This window comes from Mytilus galloprovincialis, chromosome 9, assembly GCF_965363235.1.
Source record: "Mytilus galloprovincialis chromosome 9, xbMytGall1.hap1.1, whole genome shotgun sequence".
NCBI classification, from domain to species: domain Eukaryota; kingdom Metazoa; phylum Mollusca; class Bivalvia; order Mytilida; family Mytilidae; genus Mytilus; species Mytilus galloprovincialis.
The window spans coordinates 84,891,452-84,915,670 of record NC_134846.1 but is presented as its reverse complement, the minus strand read 5'-3'; the positions used below and the strand labels follow the sequence as shown (position 1 = coordinate 84,915,670).

The 24,219-nt window shown below is 33.3% G+C and overlaps 3 protein-coding genes across 4 annotated transcripts in view; all 3 read right to left on the bottom strand.

The window, feature by feature from the left end:
* Positions 1–20,565, bottom strand: part of LOC143046208 (scavenger receptor cysteine-rich type 1 protein M130-like) — a 63,786-nt gene extending 43,221 nt beyond the window's left edge. Inside the window, exons 1-8 of one of the 2 annotated variants that reach the window (XM_076219249.1) lie at positions 20,325–20,565; positions 19,482–19,537; positions 15,191–15,331; positions 14,713–14,936; positions 13,403–13,600; positions 12,601–12,756; positions 11,828–12,055; positions 10,710–10,828 (exon numbers count right to left, since the gene is read on the bottom strand). In XM_076219249.1, coding sequence (XP_076075364.1) covers positions 10,710–10,828; positions 11,828–12,055; positions 12,601–12,756; positions 13,403–13,600; positions 14,713–14,936; positions 15,191–15,331; positions 19,482–19,537; positions 20,325–20,417 — 1,215 coding nt within the window. In that variant the 5' untranslated portion in view covers positions 20,418–20,565. Of the gene's footprint in view, positions 1–10,709; positions 10,829–11,827; positions 12,056–12,600; positions 12,757–13,402; positions 13,601–14,648; positions 14,671–14,712; positions 14,937–15,190; positions 15,332–19,481; positions 19,538–20,324 lie in introns of those variants that run through there. The other variant, XM_076219250.1, reaches the window with a different exon arrangement.
* LOC143046210 (serine-enriched protein-like) lies at positions 377–1,214 on the bottom strand. The gene has a single exon (XM_076219252.1). It carries the CDS (start codon positions 1,156–1,158, stop codon positions 436–438), a length of 723 nt encoding a protein of 240 aa, XP_076075367.1. The 5' UTR covers positions 1,159–1,214; the 3' UTR covers positions 377–435.
* On the bottom strand, positions 8,853–9,904 carry LOC143046211 (serine-enriched protein-like). The gene has a single exon (XM_076219254.1). It carries the CDS (start codon positions 9,373–9,375, stop codon positions 8,908–8,910), a length of 468 nt encoding a protein of 155 aa, XP_076075369.1. The 5' UTR covers positions 9,376–9,904; the 3' UTR covers positions 8,853–8,907.
* Positions 20,566–24,219: the final 3,654 nt, after the last annotated feature.

The window sequence follows — 24,219 nt, the reverse complement described above, 5'->3', positions numbered from 1 at the left end:
CAACCAAAAAGAAAAAAACATTCCATCACACTTTTAAGGTATTTGGTGTTGTGAATTGATACTTCCTTTTTTAACACTTATTTTACTGTACATTTAACAGATAAAGGCATATATTGAAATATCTATTAGAATAACCATCATGAGACTTTCTGCACATTATATTGATCCAGGTAGATTATTGTCCAGTTCAGATTAGCATGCTTTGTTTACTGTATAACCAATAAATACACTCCAAGCACTCTACGGAATCATAATAGGGCAAACTCGGGTTCTGCTTCTTGAAAACCCTATTGAATGGCCAAGCTTGCAAACACAATTGATTAGAAATAAATAAAAAAAAGGGTTTCTTTCTATATATTTATTCATTCATCTATAAATTAATAACATAAAAATAGCACTGATGGTTATAACAAAAGTGAAGCACTGAACAGTCATTTACAATTCAACACTTTGCTGTGTTTCACTGAATATCTTCTCCAGGAGTCTTTGCCCAGTTTTATGATGACTATATCTCTTGGCAACTGGTATAACCTTTGAGATGGTCCCTGATTTGACAGAATGGTTGACAAAGTCCCAGCATGCTCTTTCAAGGTCATCCAGACCAAATTGTGATGCACCACATAAAAGTCCAGCTACACATGAACTGTTGATGTCCACAGAACCACTGTGTATGAACTGTATGATCTTTCTGAAGTCCTCTGGTTCATATTTCTTCACAACAATGGTCACTTTGTCTGATTGAACTGATGTTTTCTTTTTCTTGTCTTTTTTGTCAGCTTTTCTCTGAAATTCAGCTTCCTTCTGTTTCTTTAAGATAAGATTGTACAGTACTCTGCTTCTTGTTCCCAAGATGGCCTTGACACCATGAACTTTGACCTTTTCTGAACCCACTTCAAATGTGACATCACAAAGTTCTGGTATGGATGAAATGACCTTCAATTGTTCTGTCAGAGCTTGTGTATTTCTGTAGCTCATCTTTTCTTTGATCTTGACTGGGTCCCTGTTGTAACTGATAGGTATCAGTCTGTTACTCTGTAGTTTCTGAGTTGATGTGGATGACTCTGAGTCTGATGGTGTGGATTCATATCCAGAGGAATAACCATCCTGTTCTACTTGTTTAAAGTCCACTAAAGCCAGAGTGGATTCACATCTATCCATTTTGTAAATAATTGTTGATGGATAATAATATGTTGAAAAGATAGTGTTGAATTTTGAATGCTTAAGTTTGGAACATTGTGATTTATATATAAAATATATGAAATGATTTGCTCCTCTTCAGACAGAGAGCTGAACTTGGCAGAGTTGAATGATAGAGAGATTTGTGTCTATCCTCAGGACATGTTGAGTAATTGGATCAATAATGGCTTGGGTGTTGATTACAATTGTTTTGAAATTTGAGAAGTTAGTTGATCACTTTTAATTAGTTTCAGTCTTTTTAATTTAGGAGATTGCATTTTTAATTACAATATAACTAATATTAAAACAAAAGAAATATTAATAAAACTGTAAAACTGTAATTACATTGATTAAATTTCAAAAATTATGTAAATCAAAAATATTGGATATAGGCTCAATTAATATAAATCATTTCCTATTCAAGCTGATAAAAATAGGAATGGGTTTTTACATGTAACAATAATTTATGTAATGTTTTTTCATTCATTTAAGTTGGTGAAGAGATGCAATCTTTACTTATCTGTATGATCAGTATGATTTATAAAATGGTTTTAGTTAATTATGATTTGATGTTAAAAATATGAATATCAGTTCATTGAAGTCCTAAAATCTATTGATTATTGTATACATCAACCTTTCTTTATTTGAAATATTACAGACAGCAACCAAAAACAACCACTGAATAACAGGTTCCTGATTTAGGACAGTCACTTTAAGAATATGGCAGGGTTAATATGGTCATGAACAGTCAAACCTCCCAAAACCTGGGGCATAACATAACAAACTAAAACAAGAATGTGTCCACAGTACAAGGACGCCCCACTCGCACTATCATTTTCTATGTTTAGTGGACCGTGAAATTGGAATAAATTCTCTAATTTGGCATTAAAATTAGAATGATCTTATCAAAGGGAACATGTATACTAAGTTTCAAGTTGATTGGACTTCTACTTTATCAAAAACTACCTTGACCAAAAACTTTAACCTGAAATTTGCACTATCATTTTCTATGTTCAGTGAACCGTAAAATTGGGGTAAAAACTCTAATTTGGCATTTAAATTAAATTAGAAAGATCATATCATAGGGCACATGTATACTAAGTTTCAAGTTGATTGGACTTCAACTTCATCAAAAACTACCTTGACCAAAAACTTTAACCTGAAGCGGGACAGACAGACGAACGAACGGACGGACAGACGGATGAACAAACAGACGGACGGACGGACGAACGGACGAACGGATGAACAGACCAGAAAACATAATGCCTTCTACTATCGTAGGTGGGGCATAAAAAAACACAGTTGGAAATAAAAGCAAACCAAAAGTATAAACAAGAGTGCACACATTGAAATGTCTCATCTGCTTTTCTGACCATTGATTTTATGTTGAAAGTCTTAAACATAAAGCTTAATTATATGTATCACGTAAACTTAACATGATCAAGGAAAATGAGGTCAAGGTCAAAACCTGAAATACATGTACACCTCACAATCATTCCATTCACTAAATAAAGTTGAACTATTGCTTGTAGTTTCATAGAAACAAACCTAACCAGGAAAATTGAACTATAAAAATGATTTCAAGGTCAGATGAACCATGCCAGACAGACATATTGCTTATACATGTAGTATCTAAGAAACAAACTAAACCATGAAAACTTAACATAGACCATTGAACCATGAAAATGAAGTCAAGGTCAGATTGATGATACCTGCCAGACAGACATACAGACCTAAAATCATTCCACACCCCAAATACATTATTCACCTATTGCTTATAGTTTAAGAAAAACAATCAACATAAAAACTTAACACTGGGCAATGGACTACATGCAAGAGCATCTTGATAAGTTCCGCACATTTTACATATGGATTTTCCTATTACTCATCATCAGAGAGAAATCAACATTACAAACAAAAAAAAATCACTTTTTAAAGTAGTTACTGAACTATGAAAAATGGATAAAGGACAATGGAAATATGACAGATGGAAACTTCTTAACATAAGGCATCTTTATACAAAGTATGAAGCATCCAGTTCTTCTACCTACTAAAATTTAAAGCTTTTTTAAAAGTATATAGCTAGATTAAACTGCTGCACCTGCTGGATCACTATCCCTATGTCCAGCTTTCAGCCACAGAAGTCAGAGGCTTGACAAAAATAAGTAATTATCTAGAAGTATTTTCAATGGATATGTTTACAATATTGCCTGTATAATCCTTTGAAAAAGACAATTTCAGTTTTTGAACCTGAATTATTGCCCTTTGTACCTTGGACTCCAAATGTGATGATCAATTGATATTAGTGGTAATTTACAACAGCCCAAAATGATATAAATTATATAATTGTATAAATAAACCAATTGTTCAGACGTTTCGGCCATTGGCCTTCTTCAGTTATTTATTATTCCTCTAAACTACATGGCTGACATTTCTTTTTTCAAACATTGAAAAGATGTTATAGATAAATGTCCTTGGAAACATCATGACGTCATAATACTCTAACGTCATAATAACATGACGTCACAATACTTTTGTATGAATGAAAGTTAAATTATATAAGTTTTGATCAATTAAAGTCATTCCTTTTTAACGTTAATTCCAAATGGTCTAATTGTATTTAATTTTTGCATCCATTGTGCCTCAATATATCTCCTGTAATTTGCGGATTTATCGTAAATCTGTTGCAGAACCTGAACTGTGATGTCCTCTTTACAATGATCCTCTTGGTTAAAATGTTCTGCCACAGCTGTATCTCTATCATGTCTGATATCTGCTAGATGCTCTTTTATTCTTTCGTTGAGTGATCTTTCTGTTTCTCCAACATAGACATAGTGGTTACATTTTTCACAGTGAAGTCCATAAATAAGGTTCACCAGTTGACATCCATGAATGTTCTTTTTGAGGTTGAATGTTTTATCTCCGAGTATAATTTTTTCTTCATGTCTTTCAATATCGCAAACTTCACATTCTTCTTTACATGTTTTGTTGCTGTTGTAGTTAGTACATTTTTTGGTGATCTTATTTAGTTTTCCATGTACAATTATGTCTGCTAAGTTTCTATCTCTTCGATAAGCTACTAGTGGTGGTTCTGGAAATATTTCTTTCATCAAGTTACAGTTATGTAAAATATTAATTCTTTTTTTCACAATGTCATGAATATCAGGTAGTAAATCAGTAAAGGTTACAACAAGAGGTATGCGTTCTGATGTTTTTTTAATTTTATTTTTTCTCTGTAATAACTCTTTTCTATTTAAGTCGTCTGCTCTTTTTAGTTGGTTTTCAATAAATTTTCCATTATAGCCTCTTTTTCGCAGTTGTAATTTTAGTTCTTGTCTATGTTTTTGATAGTCATCTTCATTTTCACAAATTCTTCTTAATCGTAATGCTAAACCATAAGGAATTGCCTTTTTTACATTTTTTGGATGGCATGATTTGCTGTGAACATATATATGTTTATCAGTTGGCTTTGTATAAAGGTCTGTTGTTAATTTACTATTTTTTATTTTCACAAGTGTATCTAAGAATTCAATCTGATTGCTGTTGTACCTAAGTTCCACCTTTATTTTGTCATTTAATATAAATTATGGCAATTGAAATTTGACCCTATTCAGAAGTCATAATGCATCACTGTTTAATAAACAATCCATTTTTTGTCCATGAATTGTGACACTTTCTTAGCTAACTTAGCTAGTTTCCTATAGTGGGGAACACTGTGATACTGAACCTGCTTTTCAAGTTATGTGATGTCCTTGTTCTACCTAGTAGCTACACTACACAGGTTTTGTTTTGCCTCAACTTTGTTGAAATAATGAGACTTAGGCGTGCTAATTCTGACGGTTATGGGGCCTCAACAATGTATTAGTTTGTGATTAGTTTACATGTTAGTGATTAGGTCAGTTTAAGATATGCCACTAATGGTAAGTCAATGATTATATTTGGTTGCATGCCCTTCTCATTACCATGGAGATTATGTAGTCATACCCCTTCATGACTCAGTCAATCTTTAACTTTTGGCACAGATAACATGTTAAAGTTTGTGTTAGGGGCATTTTAAAGAGAAATACCTATGATAAGTCAAAGGTAATTGGTATATAGTTGTACATGTATTAGCATTGGCAGTTCTCATGTCCACAGAGATTATTTGATCAAGCACCTTCAGTCATAGTTCATTGACTATCTGTTTATATAAGAAAGAAAAAGTGGTATGATTGCAAATGAGACAACTCTCCACACTTAAGAGACCAATGTGACACAGAAATTAAAAACTATAGATCACGATACTAGGTGTTTACGATACAGACTTGTTTTCTTTTACAAAATTATTCATGAAATTGTTGCAGTCCCTACACATAACCTATTGATCCCACTAGACAATAGAACCAGACATAGCAATCCACACTCATTTAGGCAAATACAAACATCTAAAGACAGTTATAAATTGGAATCATCTGCCACAACAAAAAGTATCATGCAGTACAGTATACGGATTCAAGAGTATGATCTCAGAATCTGCTCTCATCCCCATATTCTATCCCTAACTATTCTGTTATGAAATGTATATAGTTTTATCAAAATTTATTTTTTCAAATGTACATACTTATTTTGATTTTTTGATTTTGTTATTTTTGTTTTTTTCTTGCTAAAGTGTAAATTATAAATTTTATAGTCGATGCCAGGCGAATAATCTTCAATAATTAAAGGATCACTAGAAACCTAAAGAAGAAGATACAACCTTCAACAATGAGCAAAGCCCTTACCGCATAATCAGCTATAAAAGGCCCTGAAAAGACAATGTAAAACAATGCAAACAAGAAAACTAACACTTAACTCATGACAAAAATGAAAGGAAACAAATATATAACAAATTAACAAACGACAACCACTGAATTACAGGCACATACATAGAGAATGTGACAGGGTTATGTTTAGCATAGTTAACAATTGAAGTATTGATATTTTAATTTTAACATTTACATTTTACTACCAAAAGTTATAAAAGAGATATATATCTGTGTCAACAGTTGATTTATTGTTTATGATAAAGTTTATCAGCAAATGGTCCTGATAGGCAAACGAAGGAGGTTTTAGGTCATGTTGAATATATTAAAATTCCCCTTATTTAAAGCCTGGACCAAGTTAAGCTATAGTATATGGACCATATGTCATTATTTGTCTTTTGATTTTGGTAAATTTGCATTCATGTTTTTAAGGGTGAAATCAGGTTATGATGGTTGATTTGAGAACAGAAGGCAACCGACCACGATTATTCTTCCCCTTTCCTACAAAGCATTTTTTGGTAAAAGTGAAATTGAATTAAAAAATTTTGCACAGCTTCAAACATGAAATAAATTCCACTGCTTATAGATCATTATTATTCTAATAAAATATGCTTGTCCCAATAAAATCCATCAGTGCTTTTTCTTTGGAGAGCCCTATCAACATACCAATGGCAGGATTTGAATCTTTAATAGATGACGAGGCTGATTTCTACCCTACTTTCATTTCGTCCAAAACACTACTTTCACTTTCAACAATTAATTTTTTCCACATGATTGTTTTTTTACTTTTTTCAATATATATGCAACTAATAAAACTACTTAAATAGTAAACATTTCAAAGAAAACAGTAGACAGAATACTTAGGAATAAATACCCCATATAATAATTGGGAGCTATATATTCCTAAACCATGAACAAAGGGAAATAATTGTGGTCTGAAGCCAGTACCAAATCTCTTACTTTATTTACTATTTATACAATACACAGGGGGCCAATCAGGTGGTCTAAAAAGTTTTACTACTGTAGTCACTAGCCAGTCAAAACTGAGGTTGTGCGTACGAATCCTGCCTCTCTAATTTTATGGACTTGGGTTGTCAGTTTTCCTATCCAAGGTTGTGGCTTCTCCAGGCACTTCGGTTTCCTCCACCTATAAAAACTGGCCGCCATGAAATAGTTCAAAAGTGGCACTTAAACACTAACAATCAATCAATGTATTACATGAGACAGAGGATTTTGTTGAATCATTATGTAAAGATGTACAATTTAATATTTTATTCTGGTTATTTTGGATATTTTGAAGTGCTAAGATATAAGAAGATGTGGTATGAGTCTCATTTCGACAACTCTCCATCAAAGTCACAATTTGTAAAAGTAAACCATTATAGTTCAAAGTACTACGGTATCTTCAACATGGAGCCTTGGTTCACACCAAACAGCAAGCTATAAAGTGCACAAAAATGACTATAGTAAAACAAACCGTCTAATCCATATAAAAAATGAGAAACGCCAACCACTTATGAACCACATCAAGAAACAACAACCATTGAACATCAGGTTCCTGTCTTAGGACATTTGCAAACAAATGCAGCAGGTTTAAATGTTTTAGTAGGTACCAACCTTCACCCTTACCTGAAAAACTTGTCTGTCACTTTAGGGATGCTTAAGTTATGCTTCATAGTCAGTTCTAGTTTTATTCATTTAATTTACTGGTAATTTGAAATGTAGTTTTCAAATATATTACCTTTCAGATTGACAGGATCAAGGAAAAACAAAAAGAACAAGAATGTGTCCAAAGTACACGGATGCCCCACTCGCATTATCATTTTCCATGTTCAATGGACCGTGAAATTGCGTAAAAAATCTAATTTGGCCTTAGAAGTAAAAAGATCAACCAATAGGGAACATGTGTACTAAGTTTCAAGTTGATTGGACTTTAAAACTTCATGAAAAACTACCTTGACCAAAAACTTTAACCTGAAACTCACACTTTTAATTTCTATGTTCAGTGGACCATGAAAATGGGGTCAAAAGTCTAATTTGGTTTAAAAATAAGAAAGATCATATCATAAGGAACATGTGTACTAAGTTTCAAGTTGATTGGACTTCAGCTTCATATAAAACTACCTTGACCAAAAACTTTAACCTGAAACTCACACTTTTAATTTCTATGTTCAGTGGACCATGAAAATGGGGTCAAAAGTCTAATTTTGTTTTAAAATAAGAAAGATCATATCATAAGGAACATGTGTACTAAGTTTCAAGTTGATTGGACTTCAGCTTCATATAAAACTACCTTGACCAAAAACTTTAACCTGAAACTCACACTTTTAATTTCTATGTTCAGTGGACCATGAAAATGGGGTCAAAAGTCTAATTTGGTTTAAAAATAAGAAAGATCGTATCATAAGGAACATGTGTACTAAGTTTCAAGTTGATTGGACTTCAGCTTCATCAAAAACTACCTTGACCAAAAACTTTAACCTGAAGTGGGACGAACGGACGTACAGAGGAACGAACAGACAGACGAACGAACAGACGAACGTACAGACGGAAGGACGCACAGACCAGAAAACATAATGCCCTACTACTATCGTAGGTGGGGCATAAAGGTGGGACATAAAAAGTAAGTAATTGATCTTGATGCTCAAGTCTCTAGTCCCACCAAATATGCTGAATTCTCTTTTGTTATGTAAATCTAGATATTTTTTTTGTAAACTGAAACATAAATATAACATGAATAAAGATTAGTTGTGATTGCCCAGCAGTAACATGTGTGATTACATAGTCCACACTGGCTCTGATTCATGAAAACTATTTCAGTGCACAAGCTTCCATTATTTGTCACAAATAAAAAAAGTTTTTTTATTATATATTTATTTTTGTATCCATAAATTAATAACATAAAAATAGCACTGATGGTTATAACAAAAGTGAAGCACTGAACAGTCATTTACAATTCAACACTTTGCTGTGTTTCACTGAATATCTTCTCCAGGAGTCTTTGCCCAGTTTTATGATGACTATATCTCTTGGCAGCTGGTATAACCTTTGAGATGGTCCCTGATTTAACAGAATGGTTGACAAAGTCCCAGCATGCTCTTTCAAGGTCATCCAGACCAAACTGTGATGCACCACATAAAAGTCCAGCTACACATGAACTGTTGATGTCCACAGAACCACTGTGTATGAACTGTATGATTTTTCTGAAGTCCTCTGGTTCATATTTCTTCACAACAATGGTAACTTTGTCTGATTGAACTGAGGCTTTGTTCTTCTTGTCTTTTTTGTCAGCTTTTCTCTGAAATTCAGCTTCTTTCTGTTTCTTTAAGATACGATTGTACAGTACTGTTTCTCGTTCCCAAGATGGCCTTGACACCATGAACTTTGACCTTTTCTGAACCAACTTCAAATGTGACATCACAAAGTTCTGGTATGGATGAGATGACCTTCAATTGTTCTGTCAGGGCTTGTGTATTTCTGTAGCTCATCTTTTCTTTGATCTTGACTGGGTCCCTGTTGTAGCTGATAGGTATCAGTCTGTTACTCTGTAGTTTCTGAGTTGATGTGGATGACTCTGAGTCTGATGGTGTGGATTCATATCCAGAGGAATAGTCATCCTGTTCCACTTGTTCAAAGTCAAATAAAGCCAGAGTGGATTCACATCTATCCATTTTGTAGTTGTTGTATTTGTGTTAAGACAGAGATATAATTTGAGATGATTTGAACAGTCATATTACTATATATTTATATAAATGACTTTTTATGAAATGAATTACTCCTTTTTGACAAATAGCATAAAATGGCATAAAATTAAGACATAGAGACATTTCTGTCAATTACAGTTCCACTGAGTTGTTGGCTTGTCTTTGGCTTGGGGTCGTCAAGGTATTTTATCAATTCAGTTAATTGCTTGATTGGTTAGTAAAGCTAATTGTGGAAAACAATTATGTGTCAATAATTAGAATAAATTAATTTCAATGATTTATTACTAAAAGCATAGGATAGAAAAAGATCTTAAAAAACAATATAAAATTGTTGGTTGTTTTTATTATAATATTTATAATAATCTAACCAATGAGTCTGAGGAAATAAAGAAGATATGAAAGTATCAAAAAAATAATTACAGAGAATAAAATATATTGTTGGAATTACATTTCTTATAAAAACCTGAAATGAAAACATTCTCTTCTTATGTGATAATCCTTTAAAAGTATAAAAATAAAATTTTGTGTAAATATTATTAAGACAACTGTCCACCAAAGACCAAGGGATATAGTGTACTATTCTTATTTTTTACACAAAAAATGTTGAGTTTAGATTCAGAAAACCCATCTTTGTAAACAAATACTCTAGCCAATAATTCATTTAAATAGAAATTCGCAAGTCAATTATAAACCTTTGCATATCAAACCAATTTTCATCTCCTAAAGCTTCTAACATCAAAGGAAAATGCAAACTTCAGGTCCAAATTTAAAAATACATTATTTTAATTTCCACCATTTTTCTGTCTTAGGGTTTATTGACAGGAGAAGATTAGCAAAGATTATAATCTTATTCATTGGGAAAACCATTTTTTAAATCAAAGATGCACCATCAATAAAATGTCACTTTGAAATTAAACTTTATTATTTTTTATAAAATTTCAAATGGAATATTCAATTTAATTTGTGTTTTCCTCTAATACTTTTAACAATTAGTTCCTATCCTCAGCTAAACCAAGTTAGACTCAGCAATATATATAAATAGTCTTACCTTTTCAGGGTGGGTCCATGGATTGGCATAATTAGATAAAGTCCATCTAGTACATGGTGTACCATCTTTGGTGACTGCAGTTGTTCCTCTATAGGACTCACCATTATCGGTGTAACATTCTAAAAAAAACATACCTCTTTTAACAGTTTTTCTTTACAACTTTTGGCAAATATGTCTATACAACTAGATAACAAGTACAAAAGGTATTATAAAACATATGAGAAGAATAAAACTAAATTTTTAAGCTTGATTTTTAAACACGTAATTCAGAAAGTTCGCTAATACTCTGACACATGCTAAACTGGATGTATTTGGATGCTATGAAGATTAACAAATATAAAGTAAGACTGCTTCTTGATACAATGACATGTACTTAATTGAACTGTTTACTATTTTTCAATGTCAAGGCCTTATATACTGTGGATACATTATTATTCGTTGGATACCAATTTTAGTGGATTTTGATAGTACAGTTGAACCATGATATTAAATGTTTAATGTCAAATTTTCTTAAGGCTTGTATGCAGACATCAGCAAAAACCACGAAATAAAATATCCACAAACATGTAAGCTTTCCTTTATACATGAAAATTAGTACCCATGAAAATAAATTAATCCACAGTAGCTAAATTTGTTGGCGGCTACACAGTTGGCTAAATTTGTTGGTGACTACACAGTCGACTATAATTGTTGGCGGCTACACAGTTGGCTATAATTGTTGGTGGCTACACAGTTGGCTATAATTGTTGGCTGGCGGCTACACAGTTGGCTATAATTGTTGGCAGTTACACAGTTGGCTATAATTGTTGGCGGCTACACATTTGGCTATAATTGTTGGTGGCTACACAGTTGGCTATAATTGTTGGCGGCTACACAGTTGGCTATAATTGTTGGTGGCTACACATTTGGCTATAATTGTTGGCGGCTACACAGTTGGCTATAATTGTTGGTGGCTACACATTTGGCTATAATTGTTGGTGGCTACACAGTTGGCTATAATTGCTAACATTCACTGCATTTGAACGTTGATGGATAACAGTAGTTTTGTCATCGGCAATCTTACCACATGTTTTTATTTTCATATTCTCAAGTTGCAAGAGTGATGTATATATACTAACCCTCTTCTCCTGCTCTGATGGACTGACTATACTTGTGCTGGCGTGGGGTCTCACATATAAAGTAAGATTTCTCCCTTTTGTCTGGTTTACAGGGAGCACTATCAAAGTAGTAGAAACCTACAGGTGAAGGTCTTTGTCCTGGCTGCTTATACTTGTTACTGAGAGTTATACACTGGTACTTCCCGGTACTCTTAGAGGGCTCAGCACCAAACTGAGTTGGATTCCAACCTTAATGAAAAATATGTTTTTGTATTAGAATAAACCACGAACTTTGTTTTGTACACTAATATGTATTTATAAAAATTATAAGCATGAAATAAAGTTTTAAATGATTTAATTAAAAGAATATCATTAGTGAAGAAATACTAACTTATAAGAACTCCAAACTGATTTCTAGTGGACATAACTTTTATACTTTTAAACACATTATATTAATTAAAGTGTTCTCTTTCATTTTTATTTAAAAAAGAAAAGAAAATCTTACATATAATAGAATTAAGGGCAAAACTATTTTTTCATTCAGCAAGATGTGACTTGCCATTCTGTCTAGCACATTCCTTTAAAATCTTCTTTAAATTATCTCCCTTGTGGATTGGTTTGATCATATAACATGAATACCAATACCAATAATTGAGCTCACTTTAATGTATTTAAAATTTGCTTTCTGTCATTTGAAAACGATTTTTATCAGGAATACGGGATTCACCAACCGACTGCAGTACTTTCCACGACAGTTTGCTTTATTTCTACGAAACTATTTAAAATACACAAACCAGGGAACCATTTTTTGTAGCTCATCTTCACTAATTTTTTCTCCATTTTTCCTTTCCATTTTTTCTTTTCATCTTGTTTCCTTGTGTACTTCTGCCATTTCCATACAGAACCCTTCTTCTTGCTCAATTTAGAACTCAAAATAACTCTGTCAATATCTGAAGAATAAATTATACTGCTATACATAACTTCAACCAAAATATTTGTAGTAACCATTATGATTTTTACTGCAGCCAACTTAATTTTAATATTTAATATATATCATAATTTAATTTTCAATTTAGGCAATGAAATATGAATTTGTAACTTCAAAGTAACATTCTGACAAAACAGGCATGAGGACAGGTACATGTATCTATATTTGGAGGTTGTATGTTGACCTCTTTATGTCTGATTTGGGCAACTTAGGATGTTAGGTTGTAAAATGTCTCGTGGACTTTTAACTTATGAACATATAATCTATTTCAATTAATTAATCAATGTAATGAGATTATAAGTTAAAGGGCAAATGAAACTTGTCAAATGGGCATATTCTTGATGCAATCAAACTTCATTTTTTTTACCAATCATACAGTCCGGCAGGAACCAGACCTACCCTGGTAATATGAAATACAAAACCAAAGGGTTTTCAGTTGTAGTTGAAACAAAAACATAATTCTACTGGATTCAAATTACCAGGTCAATTAACTTCTTGATGTCTGGAAATCAACTGAACAAGATGGTCTAGTATAGCTTTGAAGGTTACATGATAAAATATTCTAACACAATTTTACTGGATTTAAACTATGATCACTGGTCAATTACCTTTTTGATGTCTGGACAGGATGTTAGATACAAAATAATGTTCTGCTTCAGTCTCTATCAGAGCAAGATGTGACTCGCCATTCTGTCCAGCACATTCCTTTAAAATCTTCTTTAAGTTATCCCCCTTGTGGATTGGTTTGATCATATAACATGAATTCTCTCCAGCTATCCATTCTCCTGAACTCGATTCACCACAATCTGTAATGGAAAAAAATACATGGTGCCATGAAATAAGACTATCTAATTGTCTTGCTATATAAAGGTTTTAAGACATGGTGCCATGAAAAGGAGACTATCTAATTGTCTTGCTATATAGAGGTTTTAATAGATACTACAGTAAATGCAGAATTTATTGCGATGTTTTAGTTATTGCGAAAAATGCAACAGGATTGTAATTGCAATAATTTAAACTCCCATTTTGAAATAGTTTATATGAATTAAGCAGGATTTTTCTCAGTTTCGCAAATATTGAAATTGCATTTTAGTCTAAAATGACAAAATTGCAATAATAAATGCACACAATAATTTCTAAATTTACAGTTTATTTATGTTATTTTTGTAATGATACTAAATTTGTTGTTGATAGGAGTCAGAACTTCTTACTGTGTATATTGTTTCAAAATGTCATTGACACTATACATTTTCAGGTGACCTCTTCGATGATTTTATGATTTTTTGTTGGTGGATAGCTGACTCTAACAATTATACCATATCTTCTTATTTTTATACTGTATGGCCAGGTGAACAGTGGTCTTTTTTTATTGAGGCACTCGATCATTAATTTTGCCTGGCTTTCCTGTTGTATCTAGCATGACACAGGAAACATACCTGCTGCATTCTACCCAAACTTTACTAAGTGATAGATATCTAAATAGATATAGGAAGATGTGGTATGAGTGCCAATGAGACAACTCTCCATGTATAAAAGTAAACCATTATAGGTCAAGGTATAGCCTTCAACACAGTGCTTTTGCTAACACAGAACAGCAAGCTATAAAAGGCCCCAAAAATTACTAGTGTAAAACCATTCAAACGAGAAAAGACATAATAACCCATACAGAATGGACAAGGGAGCAGTAAGTTCTCATTACCTATTCACTCACTAGATTAACTGATTCCATGACACAGGAATTCACCAGTAGAATCCTGAGGTCTGAGATTTATAGTAGTATGTACTGGTACTGTACGGATAATTAAGCAGTGAGCTGTTATTATCCAGAAATAGTATTGTATTCATTAGGTGTACCTGTTGTATTCTGCATGACACAGGTAACCTACCTGTTGTGTTCTGCATGACACAGGTAACCTACCTGTTGTATTCTGCATGACACAGGTAACAGATACAGCCTCTGAGATCTGACATTCTGTACTGGTACTGTATGGACAACTGAGAAGTGATCTCTCGTTACCAAGGCACTGTACATTGTTCAGTACAAATGATGAGCTGTCCCACTGTACATTGCTTGGTATAAATGATGAGTTGTCCTGCTGAAATTGGTCAGCTGTATCCCTGTACAAGGGTCTTTTTGCTCCTCTGAGGAAAAACAGTAATATAAAATTATATCAATCTTATATCGCAAATAAAAATTGAAGTAAGATTTTCTACATGACACTCAATAGTTACTCCAATCAATTGTATATTTCTTTCATTATATACTTTATACCCCAAAAAACAACTTATTATACCAGGTATTTTCTAACACTAGTGATTACCATAGGACACAACTATCCTCCACATGTAGAAGAAATAAAATTAACAAATTTGGTGAGAGTGTTGGACATACTTACGAAGTAAATCCTAATTGTCTGCAGGCTACATCAGCATCTTGGTCATCCCAATCATCATCACAAACAAGTCCCCATTTACCACCTCTATATATTTCCAATAATCCCTCATTGTAGCCTCTAAGGTTCTTGTTGACACCTAATCTGTTAATTTAATGAAAGAGTTTTAATAGCTCAAGAATATCTAAAAGGAAAAATATCCATAAGAATAATCATTGTATTTTAAATATATGAATTCCCTATCATTCTTGGGATACCAATTAATAACATTTTCCTGGATTTCATAGAACATGGTAAATCACAGGAAATACATATTTCCTATACACCAATCTCAAGCTGTTTTTCAAGAATGAGATCATTTGAAGGGTCAATCTGTTTAAACAAAGCCACCAAAAACAATCAGTTCTGACTGTTGACATTATATGAAAAGCATTGTGACGTAGGAAAATTAACAGAAAGTGCACAAATTTGAAAGTCTTCTATTGAAGAGAAGGTAGAACTTGTTCAAATAACAATTTATACATCTACTAAAATTGTGTATTGAGTTGAAAGTTGAGTTGAAAGCTGAACTTGTGAAAATGGTAAATACATATATTTATTAACAAAAATTCAGTTATTCTTCGATTCCAAAAAACATGTAAAAAAAGATGAGAAAGTAAAGACCCCCCCCCCCCCATCAGTTAAGTTTGTGCAGAAATTTCAGTTATTTCTGTATAAAAGGATCCAATTGCTAATACATAGTCATGATAAAATAATGGAAAACTCCAACTCTTAGGAAGAAATTGATTTGTTTTAAACAGCAACTTTCAGTACTTTAGCGATATTGTGGAGGCCATTTCAAGTGGGAGAAATCAGATAGACTGGACACAACTACAGGCACTTGTCTAAGACAAAATTTACTATATACCTTACACTATAATTTTTAGGCACTGATGCTTTTCTTTCGCAGGAAGGCATCAAAGCAAAAAAAATAAAAAATAGCCTCAATCTGCAACGTTAGCTTCTAATTTGATTCCCAAGACTAGTAAGTTTTTGCAAAACTTTGTTAAGGTTCATGTGGACCCTATGGCTAAAATGGCCGTACTTTCACCTCAAAATTTACTCTGAGTACAGACAAACCTGCGCATCTGGAAAAAATTTCAGGCATAGCATGCCCTAGATAAATGTATTTTAAGTTTGTTTTATGTTTTAGAAAAATAAAAACTTACCCGGATTTTGCCGTGCACTTTTTTTCATTCCTCCAGAAGGTGCCAAAATAAACTAAGTTGGGAAACAGGTTTGAGAACTTCCCCACAGGTAAAAATTAAAGTGAGCATTTCTAATTGACATGGACATTAGATGGACAATAGATACCTGACAATAATTGGTTATTTAAACTGTGTACCTGAGTGGACCATATCAAGGTAAACTCAACTGTTTGTTAATTTTATCATCTTCTGCAGAGACGAAAAAAAGTGTACGGCAAAATCCAGTTAAGTTATGAATTTTCTAAATCATACAATGCATTTGAATTCTATTTATCTAGGGCATGCTATGCCTTAAAACTTTTCCAGATGCACAGGTTTGCCTGTACTCAGAGAAAATTTTGAGGTGAAAATACAGCCATTTTAGCCATAGGGTCCACATAAGAAAAATGTCTGAATATTGGTCTTTGGACTAGGATGTCTGAACAGGTTTTGGTGTAGCCCTTGCAGTATTTCATATAAATGTGAAATGATGTACAGTGGTTGTCGTCTGTTTATGTAGTTCATACATGTTTCTCGTTTTTATATGTAGATTAGACTGTTGGTTTTCCAGTTTGAATGGTTTTACACTAATTATTTTTGGGGTTCTTTATAGCTTGCTGTTCGGTGTGAGCATAGGCTCCGCGTTGAAGGACCTATAACGGTTTACTTTTATAAATTGTTACTTTGATGGAGAGTTGTCTCATAGGCCCTCACACCACATCTTCCTATATCTATATATGACAGTTGGTTAGTTCTTTGGAATCCAGCTCTGTGTGAAGTTTAGTGATATAAAACTCTAAGTTTCTTCTATATTTGTCATATTTAACTATCAAACTCAACAGTATTAAACCTCAAAACTTACTATAGTGGAGACGAAATTAGGGAATACCGGAAACCTTGAAACTAATCTACAGAACAACTACGGTTAAAACCAAACATTTCCGCATGTCCCGAAATGGATTTAATGTTTTCTATGCATTTCCCCTGTATTTTTTTTTTTTATATATTTAGCAGTCATTTGGTGACTGATTAATGGTTGCCGTGCCTGTCACTTTTTGTTTTACGTTTATTGGTTTGTCATTAATCAGACCCTGTTAGCCGTTTTTTTTTCAAGTTTTAATTGTTACACATTTGTTATGTCGAAATGTCGAAGCCTTTCAAAGCAAGACAGTGGTGTTACAGCACAACATAAGAAAGAACTATAAAACTTGAATCAGTTGAAAAGGTTCAGACGACATGTGAGGTAATGGCCAACTCAGCCATTAAATCTTCTAACATCAAACCCTCGTATAATGCAAAACCGAAACAAAGTATGGACACCTGCAATACAGGTCGCTCTTAATGAGATGCGAAATAGCTACAATGCGTGGGTAAATTCTGGAAAACATGAAGATCTAGATAATTTCCTTTTCCTGGGGAAACGACGTACAAAACAACAATTACGAAAAACAGTCCGTGTAGAAATTTCAAAAAGAAGAGAGGACGAAAAAGAGCTGATCATGGAAACTAGAACCAGAAATATGAGACTATTCCATAGCTAGTCAGAAATACACGTAAAAAAGACGGAGAAAGTATAATGGACTTGAATGTGAATGGACACTGCTATACTGGAGATGAAAACATACTATATATAGCTGGTTTCAAGGAATATTTCCGCACACTAGCAACATACGACGAAAACATTAACATTGACAACGACTATCATCAAAATGTGGAACATGAAATTCATTTAATAAATCAATTGGTCAAAGGCAAGAAGTTGAACATTCCTGATGCATCAAGTGAATAAATTTCAAACGTAATAAAAAATATCAACAAAGGTAAATCTGCTGACTACTATGGCTTTGTTTACACAGATTGACCCTTCAAGTGATCTCATTCTTGAAAAACAGCTTGAGATTGGTGTATAGGAAATATGTATTTCCTGTGATGTACCATGCATGTTCTATGAAATGATTATTTAATAACATCTGTAACCAAGATGAGAGCAGCACGGAAACACAACTGGCGCGGAGACAAATCAGTGTTAAGTCGCTGGACAGTAATAACTGGTTTATACAAATCAAAAAGATTCTAACAAAATATAACATGGATAAAATCAACAACTACCTTGATATACCTATGAAGAAATAAAAATTACATTAATAAACCGAATTATCCAAAAACACTGGAGTGACTCAATAACAAGAATGGTTCCTTACTACAAAGGCCTACAACACTTAAAGTACACGGAATTTCACCAAGGGAAGCTACATCCACTACTAAAAATCAAATGTCAATCAGCTAGAGACATAGGAAGAATTCCTCCAAAGCTAAAAATGCTAACCGGCACATACATTCTGCAGTCGCACAGAATCAAAATGTATGAAAATGAAACAGACCCGATGTGTCGTATATGTCACCACGGGGACGAAACGCTGGAACATTTCATCCTAGAATGTGAAGGGTTATCCGATACCAGGAATTCAATTATGGATGAAGTTAATGCCATTCTGAAGGGTTCAATAAATGTAGACTTTCATGAGCAAAAATCAAAAGTAAAGATGCAAATTCTTCTGGACATTACAATGCTGCGGGAAAATCTAAACTAGACACAAAATTAAGGGCCAAAATCGAATACTGTAGCCGCCGACTTCTCTTTTTGTAAAACACCACCAGATATAGTTTCCTGTCAAAAGGATGGAAAAAGGACAAGAAAAATATAAAGGTGTAATAACCCAACAACTGTGATGTGGAAAATGAACAATGTGTAAATAACTTGTATATAAAACAAAAATTCAATGGTATTGGACTTTTACTGCACTATATATAAAGCACGCAGGTGGAGGATATTACTGTTAGACATACTGGTGCATATGAAGACACGGGTGTGGTTCTCCTATATAGGAGGTTAAAGATACAGAGGTAAGGTAAGGTTGCTCATGCCTACATTCATTCAGCTTTAGTATTTTGACTTTTTGTCCGAATATACTTGTTTTATATGTCACTCATTTTGATAATTGAAACTTAATGGCAAATAAGTCCAACTCGGACTGATGCAGATACACATTAGAAAAACCACAGATTACCTTATTCGTTGGCCACTAAATGGTTCTATCAGCACTTCGTGGCTTGATTTCGCTTTCTGAAAGAACAAAACAAAGCAAAACATCGGTAGAATAGATTAATGGTCGTTTTTTGCTTATCAGAACATATCATGATAAATTCACAGTTGCGAATTCAGTATGAGTCGACTCGATCGGACCAGGAGTTAAGTGTATGATACAAACACACTTTGTCTTACTCTAAAAACCCAAAACATTATCTGTACATGTTAACTTGAAATACTTTAAGAAACATATAATTTCTTCATTCGTATGAGGAGAAACACTTATTTTCCTTCAATTTGAACTCGAAAATTTTGTTAATGCGTCCCTCTATATAAAATGTCTTGAATGATTATCCTACCTCACCCCTCATCATGAATCAAATTTGTAATTATATGAAGTAGTCGAATATATCTATATGACAGTCAAATTCAAATGCCTTATTAATCACAAGAACTTTATGTATTACCTTACAGCATATCTATTTGAATGTGAGGCAGAGACAAAGAAATTATTCTTATTATATTATTCATAATGAAGACCATGCAATAAATCCTATTCAGTATTGTAACTACATATTGAAATGTGTAACAATTGTTTAATAGTCAAACAAACCATATATTTGTAGTAATTTACAACAAACGGAGAAAGTTTCAACAAGCACATTTAATACACACTAAAAAATAATAATTCTTACAACTGTTGAAAGTAAACTAATATTTCGTGCGAGACAATCCACTCACTAAGTGAGACCTAGTAGAGTCACATCCAACAAGTAGTTATATATATATCAGAGTACAAACAGAAAATAAATCTAAAGAATACCTTTCTCTTGTTCCTGTTCTTTTCCTTTAATTGTACATAGCTGACCATCAATGTCAAAACAAACAATGTCAAAAGATAACCCTGAACATCCATCTGTGATTCTTATATAAACATAACTTCATCAGAGAACTTGTACCGATGTGAATAATATACTAATATAATGTTATATATAAGTACGTTCTAGTTTGAATTAATCTTCAATTACATTCTTGGTAAGTGGCAAACAGGATGAGACCATTCAAAAACACTCAACCTTATTGTTATCACTTTGTCAGTCAACGGCCATTGGAATTTAATTTTTGATCAAGGGAAAATCGAAAGTTAATGATACTTTAATATTGGTCAATATTATGACTTAGACAAACAATCATTAGATTTGTTAACTGGTATTTTCTATCATCCCGTGGCAAATATTTCCTGAATTATGAGGACGATTACATCGGCTTGAATTGGTTTACTCTATTCATGATTTAATGTGTTTCACAAACCCATTTTAACTCAATAAACAATAAATAATTTTTTGTTCTGATTATACAGATAAAACACAAGGATGAACTGTCTGTTTTGCCACAATTTCACTTGTGACTACCCGACCACAACTCATTCAACGTTCCATGTCGGGTAAGAGAGACAGTAGCAGCAATAATAATAAGTATCAGGAACTAAGACAACCAGATTTTCCGCAGCGCACAGCTTTATACGACCGCAGAGGTCGAACCCTGAACAGTTGGGGCAAGTATGGACACAACGTTCAAGCTTGATCCAGATCTGGATTTGGATTGTGATTAAATAGTTGACACAGCATAGGTTTTTGACACAGAATGAATATGGTCTAATGAACTTATTTTTTGTTGTTGCTTTTGAGCAATTCACTATGCTGTTGAATATTAATCCCCTCCAAAACAAAATATTTGAAGAAACTTCTTTTTAATTTCTGAAATCTGAAATGAGAAAAATTGTACCGCCCCCCCCCCCCCCCCCCCCTTACCCGTATTCCCAAAAATAATCTCAATTCAAAATTTCTAATGGAGTTTGCAACAATTACTACTCATTTAAATCTGAGACTACTATAACACAGTTATAGTAGTCTCAGTTTAAATACATCATAAAATATCAAAATATAAAATGCCATACAGTCATGGTAAACATTAATATTAATTAATAGTAACTTCTAAAAAATTTTTTACAGCTAATCATCTCAAGACAAGCATCATTTCTTAATACATAATTTCCAAGCAGTATAAAGGAGGTAATCAAACATGTATATAACAGTATTCTTTAAATCGAAATGGATTACCTCCCTTACACTGCGTTTAAATTGTCTAAATTGTCCTTTAACCAGAAAAACCCTTGTTTTCCCTTTTTTTTTGCCCCTATTTGCTAAATGATATGAGAAAAAAAAAACATAACCAACCCTTTGTAGTATGGAAACTAGTGGTATAATTTCAGAGAGATTTATACAATTAAACACAAGTTATTGACTGGAAACTACAAAAATGCATATATGGCCCCCTTTTTTGGCCCTCAACTTATCGTTATCCCCCTTGGTGCAAGAACCCCAAATATCAATTCCAGCCTTCCATTTGTAGTAAGAAACCTTGTGGAATAATTTCAGAGAGATCCATACACTTAAACACAAGTTATTGTCTGTAAACTAGAAAAATGCTTCTTTTTTTACTATTTTTTAGCCCCTTATTCCTACAAGTTCAGGGAAATGAACCCCAAACTCAATCCGAGCATCCCCTTTGTTATATGGAACGTAGTTGTACAATGTCAGAGAGATCCATACAGTTACACACAAGTTATTGTCCTGAAAGAAGAAAAAAGCTTTGGCGCCTTTTTGGCCCTCAATTCCTAGACTGTATGCCCCATAACCCTTAAAATAAATCCCAAGCTTCTACTTATGATATTAAACATTGTGGTACAATTTCAGAGCAACTTATTGTCCTGAAACTACATATATGCTTGTTTTGGGCTCTTTTGGGCCCCTAATTCATAATCCTTTGGGACCATAACCCAAAACAATCAATCCCAACCTTCCTTCTGTGGTTATAACATTGTGTTAAAATTTTATCAATTTCTATTTACTTAGACTAAAGTTATTATCCAATAACCATCTGTCTTCGGACGACACTGACGACGACGAATACGCAGCCGTCGCCGCCACTGCCGATGTGCAACCAATATACGACTAAATTTATTTTATTTTTTTGCGGTCGTATAAAAACGCAGCAGAGTCGAAGTTCAAGCTCATCTTTTTTGTGTTTAAGGATAGATGCCAGTGCATCCTTGTCAAGTGCGCCTGAAAACAAGGAACGTTTAAAAGAGGGACGAAAGATACCAAAGGGACAGTCAAACTCATAAATCGAAAATAAACTGACAACGCCATGGCTAAAAATGAAAAACACAAACAGACAAACAATAGTACACTTGACACAACATAGAAAACTAAAGAATAAGCAACACGAACCCCACCAAAAACTAGGGGTGATCTCAGGTGCTCCGGAAGGGTAAGCAAATCCTGATCCACATGTGGCATCCGTCGTGTTGCCCATGTTATCACAAATCCGGTAAATAGTCTAATTCGGAAGGTCACATTCATGAAAGGGAAGGGGATTTTAGTTATACATATCCGATATCATTTGTGAAACGGTTATTCCATAACGCTCAACCAAATCAATTTCAACTTTACCATTTGGAACTCTTGGTTTAATAGCTTCCTTGTGAGCAGCAACCCTCTATCAAGAAAATCATGATAGGAAATGCAAGCACGGGAATATCGTATCAATTGGGAGATATATACCCCGTATGCAGGTGCTGCTGGAATGTTTCTACTTAGAAATGATAAGTTCACAATTGGAAAGGTGAAATTATCTCTTTTGTTGTAAAGTTTTGTTTTCAACCAACTCTCATTGTCAATTTCTAGATGTAAGTCAAGATATGAGGCCGACTTAATTGTATCTGTTGTATCCTTTATCCCTAGTTGGATGGGATAGATGTGTTCAACATAGTCACCAAATTTTGAATTATTTAGTGAAAGAACATCATCTATATAGCGGAAAGTAGAGTTAAAGAATATTCCTAACTTCTTATCTTTCTTCCAAAGAAGTTCCTGTATGAAGTCAGCCTCATAATAATAAAGAAACAAATCGACAAGAAAAGGGGCACAATTAGTTCCATTGGAATGCCGAAAGTCTGTTAAAAACCACATCCTCCGAACATAACAAATATGTTGGCAATCAAGAAATCAAGCATCTTGATAATGTCAGTTTCATAGAATTTTTTGTTTGAATCAAAGTGATCCCTTACAAAGTAGGATTTACCCCTCCCCCTAAGACAAGATACTTGTATCTACATTGGCCATTCTTTTATATGAAACACTGAAAGCAATACCAATTCCTTCAATTTGTATTTTAGTTTCAAATGAGGAATATTTGTGTAGTGTAGAAAAGTCAAATGTTTTAATACTATTGCAAGATGAAATAGAGTTCGATTTAAGATACAGGTCATCTGTTGAATAATCAATGATTATACTTAACAAGCTCATTTTAAGACACAAGGACACTTATGATTACAAAGATCCCTACTTGTTGTTCAAGTATACGGACGACTATCCTTTTATCCTTCTTGGATTAATAGTCTCCATGTAAATGCGATCTTTCCTACTCATCATTATGTACAGTACTATACGAGGCATTGTTTTATTATACTGTATACGAGGATATCTATTTATATCCAAATCCTATACATTTCTAATAAAAACGGTATCTACAAATATTGTGTGACATTTTTTTTTTTTATATCCTTGTGATCCAACATTACATTTTAGTCCTATATCTGGGTTTTGCTCTCCATTAAGTGGTCTTATAAAACAGGTTGGACTGTATTGCTATTA